The sequence below is a fragment of the Carlito syrichta genome, unplaced genomic scaffold (genome assembly GCF_000164805.1).
Source record: "Carlito syrichta isolate Samal-C Ts95f unplaced genomic scaffold, Tarsius_syrichta-2.0.1 Scaffold313175, whole genome shotgun sequence".
NCBI lineage: Eukaryota > Metazoa > Chordata > Mammalia > Primates > Tarsiidae > Carlito > Carlito syrichta.
Genome location: NW_007257271.1, coordinates 373,650 through 384,317, shown reverse-complemented (window position 1 = coordinate 384,317; position 10,668 = coordinate 373,650). Strand labels below are relative to the sequence as shown.

Below are 10,668 nucleotides of genomic sequence, written 5' to 3'. Positions count from 1 at the left end.
GAAGAGGAGGAGGAAGACGACAAGAGCAAAAACTGGGTGAAAACACTGGTGTATGTCATTGCTTGGTCCCGGAGATGGTAAGTGATGAGGTATCTGCTTCCCTGGGGTCTTCAGGCAAGGAGGAAGCTATCGTTCTGACCAGTGTCTGCCACAGAATGAGTTTGCTGAGCCCAAATCCCTACGAATCCTGGAGTTCGTGTGTGTTTGTGCTTGTCCCCACACAGGAAAGCTCTTCGTGTTGGAGTCTCAGAATGGCTCTCACGGCCTGGAACTGGAGGCGGCTCGGCTTTCCTGCAAGAGTAGGGGTGCTCACCTGGTGTCTGCAGACGAGCTGCGGAGGGTAGTTCAGGATTGTGCCTTTGCAGTGTGTACCACGGGCTGGCTGGCAGACGGCACCCTCGGGTAAGTCGGGTGAGCTACAGGAAGCTATCCTTTCCAATTCACCCCGACTGCTCCACCCAGGCTGATTTGGGGGCTCAGTAGTTGTTCTCTTGAGGCACCAAGATGGGCAAAGTATAGTGGGTGGTGGCTTCCAGGGCATTCTTGTTTTGAGTTCTCCTATAGAAGCATTCTTCTGGAGTTCTGTGAGTCTTCCCCCGCCCCGCCACTTATTTTGTTATTTTGAATGTTCTTTTTAAGTTACAAAAATAACACATGCTTGTTGTAAAAATTTCTCTCTCTATATGCATATATATACGATTAATAGTATATAAAGTACAGCATAAGTTTCTTCTTCCCCACCTCAGAGGTGATGACTGTTAACTGTTTGGTATATGTTCCTTATCCTTTTTTCTCTGTGAATACTCATCTACATACGTATGTATGTATAGGAACATGGTATAAAGGTTTTAAAATATGGCCACAATTTTTTTCATACCACGCACATCAAGAGGTGTGCTTGCCTCTACCGACAGAACACACCAGGAGAGAGGTGAGTGACTTCTGAGGTTAGGTTGGAAAAAATTCATGCAGCTTCTGCCTGAATTTCTGGGGACACTCACTTTTGTAGCCTTGAGATGCCATGTGAAGTCTGACTGCAGAGATGGCCATGTGGTGAGGAAAGCCATACCACACAGAAGTACCTCATATAGGGGCACTCGGCTTCAGCCCCAACCAATGTCCCGGCCAAAAGCCATCATTAACTGCCAAAAATGTGAGTGAAGATGCCTCCAGGTGATTCTAGCCCCCAGCTGTTGAGTTACCTCCAGCCTATGGGTCTTGCCAGCTCAGGCCCTAGACAAGGCGCGGGATTATAGGCTGAGCCACCGAGCCCGGCGAGAAGTAATTCTTATGTCCAACTTGGAGAAAACTTTCCAATGGTGCGGCTACCTGCTTATTTTTTATTGTTATTTTTAATCAACAAATAATAATTATACTTATTCATAGGGTACATAGTGATGTTTTTATATCTATAATGTATAGTGGTTACATCAAGGTAATTAGCATATTCATCATCTCAAATATTTATCGTTTATTTGTATTGGGATCATTCAATATCCTCCTTCTAGCTATTTAAAGCTATGTCAGGCTGGGCTCGGTGGCTCAGCCTGTAATCTCGCACTTTGGGAGGCCGAGGTGAGTGGATTGCCTGAGCCCGCGGGTTCGAGACCTGCCTGGGCAACTTGGCGAGACCTCATCTCTACAATAAAAATCAAAAAATTAGCTGGGCGTGGTAGCGCACGCCTGTAGTTCTGGCTACTTGGAAGGCAGAGGCAGAAGGATTGCTGGAGCTCAGCAGGTCAAGGCTGCGGTGGTCAGGAGCATGCCACTGCACTCCAGTCTGGGCGACAGAGACTCCAACTCAAAAAAAAATAAATAAATAAAATAAATGAATAAAGCTATGTCATATATTATTGTTTACTATATTCATCCTACAGTGCTGTAGAGCACTAGGTCTTAGAACATTCATTGGGGAAAGGACAATCTCTTCAATAAATGGCGCTGGGAAAACTGAATATTTATATGCAGAAGAAAGAAACTAGACCCCCACCTCTTCCCCTATACAAAAACAAACTCAAAATGGACCCCAAGACCTCAACACAAAACCCAAAACTATAAAACTACTAGAAGAAAACACAGGGAGAATGCTTCAGGACATTGATCTGGGAAAAGATTTTATGAATTAGACCTTAAAAACACAGACAACAGCCAGGAACGATGGCTCACACCTGTAATCCCAGCACTTTGGGAGGCCGAGGCGGGAGAATCACCAGGAGTTCAAGATTAGCCCTAGGCAACATAGTGAGACTTCATCTCTACAAAAACAAACAAAAATCCCCAAAACATGTGGTGATGTTTGCCTGTAGTCCCAGCTACTCAGGAGACTGAGGCAGAAGGATCACTGAGTCCAGGAGTCAGAGACTGTGATGAGTTGTGATCATGCCACTGCACTCCAGCGTGGGAGACAGAGTGAGACCTCAATTCAAAAGGAAAGAAATAAGCACAGACAATGAAAGTAAAAATAACCAGATGCCTCTTGAGTCATGCTCAGAGAAGGCAGGAGCCACTCCACTTTCTCCTTAATGCCGCAGGAATGTGAAAGCAAAACAGGCTCCAAAAATGACTTTCGTGGATGATGACCCTGAAGATGTCTGGCTGGCAGATGGCCACGGAAAACACACAGCTGTGCTGACTCATGTCTCCAAATGTGCCACTTGTGAAGCAGCAACTGAATGAAGGGACGACTGAAGCTACATCCGGAGCCTTGCTGTGAATCTGGGACTGTGCTCCTCTGTCTTCTAGTTTATATCCACGCTCTCAAATAGACAAAATATGCCCTGTGCACTCACATTTCCATAACGGAGTCATGTAGAAATGTTTTTCTTGATTCTGTTACTGTAATTTCAGGAGATAACTAGAGTATTCAGAGATGCTGAGAGCCAGCTTGGAACTAGGCTTAGGTCTCCCGGGCATTATAAGTGAGAAGCAATTATTAAGTGCACAGTGCATCTTGATGCTGATAACATAGTAAACATATAGCACATCTGATTTGTATCTTCAAAAATTTATGTTGAATATACACATGAATCCAAAGAATGAAGGTCTAGTGTGATGAATTCAGAGTTTGGGGCCACTCACCTCCTGAGAGCTTTTGCAAATTCTATAAAGCGTGGCTGAAGAGCTGAGCAGCCATGTTGATAGTCTAATGGTACTAGGAAGATGGAGATTTGAATTCAACTTCTGTGTAGGAGGGGGGCTGGTGGACCTTTTTGCTTTGGCTTGGAACTTTGCAGGATTGCACCCTGGGAGTAAGAGTAAACTGGACACAGTACACTGTACAATGAACTGGACACAGGACCTCCTAGGAGCAGCAGTCTACCTTCAAATCCTTATAGTCATGAATTTAGATTGAGATGATACTGGAGTTCCAGTGTTCCAGATGTCTAACAGAATTTAAAAAAATTCTCTATTGAGGAAGATAATATCCTAGGCTTCAGTTCATTGCAACAAGTAATTTTAGCCGATGTAGGATTTGTCATTCAATATAAAATATCTAGTCACATGAGGAGACAAGGCAAGAAGAGTAAAATTAAGAGGAAGCAGTAGCTAATAGAGACTCCAGATGTAGACTTTAAAATAACTATCCTTAAAATGTTCAAAGAAGTGTTCAAAGGGATAAAAGACAAGAAGGAGAGTTTTGGCAGAGAATTGAAAGCTATAAAAAATAATCAAATGGGAAATCTAGACATGAAAAATACAGTATAGTGACTAAAAAAACTTAGTGGATGGATCTCACAGATGACTAAAAAGAGCCAAAGACAGCCAGTCATGGTGGCACATGCTTATAATCCCAGCTACTCAGGAGGATAAAGCAGGAAGATCACTTTAGCCCAAGAGTTCAAAATTCAAGTCCAGTCTGGGCAACACAGTGAGACTCCACCTCTAAAAGAAAAATAAGAGCCAAAGAAAGAATTAGTGAACTGGGAGCTATTTCAAAGGACGCTATCTAGAATAAACAACAGAAGAGTAAGGGATGAAAAATATAGAAGAAAGGATAAAAAGCAAAGAAATGCATGCAGTTGGAATTCTAAAACAAGAAAAGAAAGAATATGGAGTAAAAGCAATATGAGAATGATCTATAACTGAAGAAAGACACAGATTCAAGAAGCCTTGCAAAGTCCAAGTAGGACAAACACAAAGAAATCCACAACTAGGCACATCATGGTAAGACTGATAAGAAAAAAATGGCACTGGTTCGAGACCTGCCTGGGCAACTTGGCGAGACTTCATCTCTACAATAAATCAAAAATCAGCCGGGCGTGGTAGTGCGCGCCTGTAGGTCCAGCTACTTGGAAGGCTGAGGCAGAAGGATCGCCAGAGCCCAGCAGGTCAAGGCTGCGGTGGCTGGGAGTGGCCACTGCACTCCAGTCTGGGCGACAGAGTGAGACTCCAACTCAAAAAAAAAAAAGGAAAGAAATAAGAAAAAGAGAGATTGCTTTCAAAGGCCAACAATAAACTGATCATAAAAGCCTAAAGATGATTGATATTATCAAAGTGCTGGAAGAAAATTACTGCCAACCTAGGATTCTTTACCCAGTGAAAAATACCTTCCAATAATAGAGGTGAATTAAAGATATTTTCTTTTTTTTTTGAGTTGGAGTCTCACTCGGTCGCCCAGACTGGAGTGCAGTGGCCGCTTCCGGCCACCGCAGCCTCGACCTGCTGGGCTCCGGTGATCCTTCCTCCTCAGCCTTCTAAGTAGCCGGAATTACAGGCATACGCTACCACGCCCAGCTGATTTTTTGATTTATTGTAGAGATGAGGTCTCGCTGCCCAGGCGGGTCTCGAACCCGCGGGCTCAGGCAATCCACTCACCTCAGCCTCCCAAAGGCGTGGGATTACAGGCTGAGCCACCGAGCCCGGCTTAAAGATATTTTCAAGCAAACAAAAGGTGAGAGAATTTACCACACCTGACCTGCAGTAAAAGAAACACTAAAGGGTGCTCTTTAGCAGGGGGAAAATATGGCAAATGGAAAGCTGGAAATACAAAAAATGAATGGGCAGAATTTATATGAGGGCAATTGAAACTATGTAATTGTATAAAGCAGTAATAATAATACCAAACACTAAAAATGGTTTATATAAGTGGGGAGTATTTTAAGTATGCTAATACCTAGTATTTTAAGTATTTCAAGTTGTATTGTTAAGAAGGAGGGTAAAAGCAATACATTTTAATAAGTCAAATAAGTTGTAACCTCTGTGTATCACTGAATGAATAGTGAAAGGGTATTTAACTTCCAAATTAATACAGAGGAAAAAGAGAATATGAAATAAAAAGAATTAAAATAATCCAAAGTGAGGGAAAGAAAGAAGAAGGTAAAAGAAAGAGAGAATGGGCGGAGCTACCAGAAAGTACTTGGAATAGGACACATTGAAATGAAAGGAAATGGGTGATTAAGTAAAAGTAGACAAGATGTTCCAATTGGTAACAAATATTGTGAGATGAATTTTTAAAAATTCAACTATTTTCTGTTTCGACATCCCTAAATAAACCATGGGACCAAAAAAAAAAAAAAAGGAAATTAGTACATTTTTAGAACTGAATGATATAAAAATAGACATACTCAAATCATGGGATGCTATACCTAGAAAGAAATCTAAGTCTTTTTTTTTTTTTTGAGTTGTAGTCTCACTCTTTCACCCAGGCTGGAGTGCAGTGGCATGCTCCTGGCCCCTGCAGCCTCGACCTGCTGGGCTCAGGCGAGCCTTCCACCTCAGCCTTCCAAGTAGCCAGAACTACAGGCGCACACTACACCTGACTATTTTTTATTTTACTGTAGAGACGAGGTCTTGCCAAGTTGCCTGGGCTGGTCTCAAACCGGCGGGCTCAGGCAATCCATTCACTTCAGCCTTCCAAAGTACTGGGATTACATACTAAGCCCGGCCAAAATCTAAATCTTATATATGTGTGTTAGAAAAGGGAAAAAGCTGAAGATTCATGAACTAATTATCTATCTTAAGACATCTGAAAAAAAATCCCAGCAAAACAAGGAGAAAAGAAAAGAGCAGAATTTTATAAAATAAAAAAACAGGCTGGGCTTGGTTGCTCAGCCTGTAATTCCAGCATTTTGGGAGGCCAAGGTGAGATGACTGTCTGAGCCTGGGGGTTTGAGACTAGCCTGGGCAACTTGGTGAGACCTCGTTTTCACAATAAATCACAAGAACTTAGCCTGCCATGGTGGCGTGCGCCTGCAGTTCCAGCTACTCGGAAGGCTGAGGCAGAAGGATTGCCTGAGCTTGCAGGTTCAAGACCAGCCTGGGCAGCATGGTGAGACCTCATCTCTACAGTAAAAAAATAAAAATGAGCTGGGCATGGTAGCACACACCTGTAGTTCCGGCTACTTGGAAGGCTGAGGCGGAAGGATCGCCTGAGCCCAGCAGGTTGAGGCTGCAGTGGCTGTAAGTGTGCCACTGCACTCTAGCCTGGATGACAAGAGTGAGACTCCAACTCAAAAAAAATACAAAAATATATATTTATATATACTAGGAGAAATCAATAATGCATTGACTCTGAAACTTGAATTGATACCTGTGCCTTCAACTCTAGCATCACCTGTATTCCTGAATTTAGACCTTTGGGGAGAATGTTTCACGTTGATGCTTTCAGCCAAAGCTCACGAATCAGAAAAATCTCCACTAATTCAGAGCTGACAGCAGAAAAGAAAAGCTCTTGCTTATGTTTAACCCAGAGTTCTCCTAACTCAGTATCTTCTTGGTCTGTTTCAGGACAACCACGTGTAGCAAAGGGAGTGGTGAACAGCAAAGCGTGAGAGCTGTCGATGTGAGAATTGAGAGCAACCCAGTTCCTGGGGGCATGTATAGTGCCTTTTGTATGAAGGACGAAGGTCAGTGCCAGAGTCTTTTTAAAGGTCCTGAAGAGTGTGGTCTTGGGGGTTGCTGTCTTAGGCTGGGTTCTCTAGAAGACCTTGAGGTGCGGATGTACCGGTCATGCTTTACCAGGAAGTCTTCTAAAGAAAGGCCACTAGGGCAGTCGGGAAGTGGACAGGAAAGGGAAGGGGGTAAGCACTGGTGCAATATGAAGCAAAATCCATGGTGTAGTGAGGTCAGGAACAACTCTGGCTCAATCCCTGAAGAAATCTCTGGAAACCGTATAAGTAACCACCGTTTTTCTGATTGGGGTGTGGGAGTTGGGGTATTTATGCCACTGCACCTATCAGTCATTGGTGAAAAGCTGCTTCAGGACATGTAAATTCCCAGGTTCTTCTGTTCAGTTGTGTGCACAGGCAAAAACTTTCAGTAGACTGAATGCCACCCTCCAACAAAGAGGGACAGGTGCCACCAGGAGCCCTTGTGCATGGGAGTGGAAAAGGTATCAAGGGAGTATGAGCAGAGCCCTGGCAGCACTTGATACAGTTGCAGATGTCCACAGCTTGTCCTTCAATCTCTCTTCGTAGTAGATAGCACACTAAAAAGAAAAAAAAAATTTTCCCAAAAAAAGAAATGTGTAAGATCTAGGGGACTTCTTCTAGTAAGGAAAATTCAAATTCCTTTTGAGAAATCAGCTAAGTGGCAAGGAGAAAACCATAAAGAAGTCTCCAGGGCAGCATTTCTATGCACCAGAATAAGTAAACCTTTGTGATCAGAAACACATGCCATTTAAAGGAATATTCACACAAATGGGGAAAATGCCAGTTTCTTATTCATCATTCATAGACATGGGCACAGGTTCTGCTTGGCTGCACACTGGACTCATCTGGGAGGTATTTAAAAATTACTGATACCTGGGTGGCAGCCCTAGAGATTATGATGTAAATTGAGGTTTTTAAAAACTCCCTGGTGATTTTACATGCAACCCAGATTGGGAACGACTTCTATAATGCAAGGTTTTCCAAACTTCTGATGATGTGAAAAAGCAGAAGAACTTGTTAAAAATATAAGTCCTCAGGCTGCATTCCAGAGGTACCAACTACTAATCTCCAGGAAGGGCATCAGAGGAACTGGCAAAAGTAAGAGCCATAGTGAACGCTAAGGCCCTGACCGATGCCTGGTAGATGTTTATTAGTGATAGGGCTTTCTTCTGCTGATTTCTAAGGAAGAGTGTCAGGAAGAATCTCCTGACATCATCTGTCCAGTCAAGTAACCAAGAGATGTAGCCTTATTATGGAAAGACCCAGGAGAGCAATATCTATGTTTTTTTTTTTTTAAACCACATAAATAAATTAAAATGACCCTTTGGGCTGGACATGGTGACTCATGCCTATAATTCCAGCACTTTGGGAGGCCGTAATGAGAGGTTTGCCCGAGCTCAGGAGTTCGAGACCAGTCTGGGCAACATGGCGAGACTTCGTCTCTGTAGTAAATTAAAAAAACTAACCAGGTATAGTGGCATGCACCTGTAGTTCCAGCTACTTGGAAGACTAAGGCAGAAGGATCACCTGAGCCCAGAAGGTCAAGGCTGCAGTGGCCATGATCGTGCCACTGCACTCCAGCCTGGGTGACAGAGTAAGACCCTAACCCAGATAGATAGATAGATAGATAGATAGATAGATAGATAGATAGAATTTAATGACCCTTTGAATTCCAAACATAGGCAGAGGGTCAGATTCTTGAGGACAGGACATAACTGGAAGAAAAATAGGATAACCTTCTTTCTTCAGTGATCTCAAATGAATATGTAGGACTTCTGAGTCCCCTCTTGGTGTACAAAAGGTTTTGGTTGGTTTTTGCTATGTATCATATACCCCAAAATGTAGTGGTTTGAAACAACCACTATTTATTTAGTTCACAGTTTTGTGGACCACCTATTTGTGTTGCTCTTTTGCCAGAGTTGGCTGGGATCATTCATGAGTCTGTGGTCAGCTGCTGGTTAGCTAGGTAGCCTTGCTTCTGGGAGTTGGTTGGCTGCTGGCTGCTGGCTAGAGTGATAAGGATGACTGAACCATGTGTTTCTCTTCATCCAACAGGCTAGCCTGGGCTTTCCACCACTCAGCCATCAAATAGATTATGTGTATACAACTGAGTGCCTGTTTTGCCCACAACTGTAGTGCATGAAGTCAGATGTTGGAAACATCCTTTCATGTCTTACAGGGTACCCAAGTCAAAGCCATGATAATGACTTCAAGTTTGAGTCATGGGAAAATCAACGTGTGAGGGAGAACCCCCCCCAAAAAAACCAGAATTATCTTTTTGAGGGCAGGCCCCTTGTAGTACACCTGGAATTTGTTCCTGCAGATCAAACAGTCAACCAAAGTTTTTATCTGGAAGTTTTGAAAAGATTGCATCACTATCTGTGGAAGAAATGTCCCGAGTTATGGCAAATGGGTGACTGGTTCTTCCACCATGACAATGCATCTGCCCACACTGCACTGAGTGTTCAGCAGTTTGTGACCAAAACAACATGGTCCCTGTGCCCCACCCTCCCTATTCACTTGCTCTTGCCCTGAGTGACTTTTTTTTGTTTCTCCAGATAAAAAAGTCCTCAAAGGGAAACATTTTGCCTGTGTGGAAGAGGTGAAACAAAAAATAGCAGAAGTACTCAAAAGCATCAATTGATGAGTTCACAAATTGTTTTGAGCAGTGGAAAAAGTGTCTTAGTGGGTGTACTGCATTAATGGAGAGTACTTTGAAGGTGACTGACGTTTAAACATGTAAGAATAAATACACAATATTTTATAAGTAAATTTTGGGTTTGGGGGTTCCCCCTAGTATATGATACATAGCGCTCAGAAGAACACATTGATTCCTTGGTTCATTTTAATGCATATTCCTGCCAAAATTGTATAACTGAATCTAATCACAAGGAAACATTAACCAAATTCAAATTGAGTAACATCCTACTCTTCAAAAAAGTGTCAAGGATAAGAAAGCCAAACTGTTGTAGATTAAAATAGACTAAAAGACTTGAGGATGAAATTCAATTTGTGATCCTGGATTATGTCCTGGACCAGGAAAAAATAGCTATAATTGATGAAAATTGAGTATAGATTATAAATTAAATACATGAATCAATGTTTAAGTGTCCTGATTTGGGTAACTGTACAACAGTTATATAAAAGAATATCCTTGTTCTTGGGAAATGGACACCAAAGTGTTTAGGGATAAAGGGAAATCATATCTACAATGTACCCTCTGACGATTCAGAAAAGAATGATAGACTTAGATACACACATATACATATTTATGTGTATGTCTGTGTGTGTACGTGTGTGTGTGGTGTGGAGAGAGAGAAAGAGAGAAAAGAGAATGATAAACAGGGCAAAATGAAAACACAATGGTAAACTGCATAACGGGAAAATTCCTGTTCTTACCATTTTTCTGTAACTTTGAAATTCAATACGAATCTAAAATTTTCAAAAAATCAAATGGTCTCCATACTCCTCCCAAATCAAAAACAACAACAGCAGACAAAGTCAACCCCCAAACCAAAACACCTCTGAGTCATGGGAAGCAACACGTGCAACAGAATTGGAGGGTGCTTGTCGGTGACCTGCACTGACCAGAGGGAGGGTTAGGACCGCACCGGTGAATCAGAGACGGAGAGAAGAAAACTACTCGGAGGCAGCTCTTCTGGGTTCAGCCTGGCCAAGACCGAAGCCGATTTTATTCAAACCTTTTCCAACTTATATACCATTTTCTATACCCTCCAGCAATGTGATAATCACTCACTGGGGGCGTACAAGTTTTCGTGCTTTACAAACTATGCATCAC

At 42.5% G+C, this 10,668-nt stretch overlaps 1 protein-coding gene across 1 annotated transcript in view; it reads left to right on the top strand.

Moving 5' to 3' along the window:
* The first annotated feature begins 230 nt into the window (after nucleotides 1-230).
* SUSD5 (sushi domain containing 5) overlaps nucleotides 231-10,668 on the top strand; it is a 64,912-nt gene continuing 54,474 nt past the window's right edge. Inside the window, exons 1-2 of the mRNA XM_021718626.1 lie at nucleotides 231-402; nucleotides 6,727-6,845. Coding sequence (XP_021574301.1) covers nucleotides 6,815-6,845 — 31 coding nt within the window. The 5' untranslated portion in view covers nucleotides 231-402; nucleotides 6,727-6,814. The remainder of the gene's footprint in view (nucleotides 403-6,726; nucleotides 6,846-10,668) is intronic.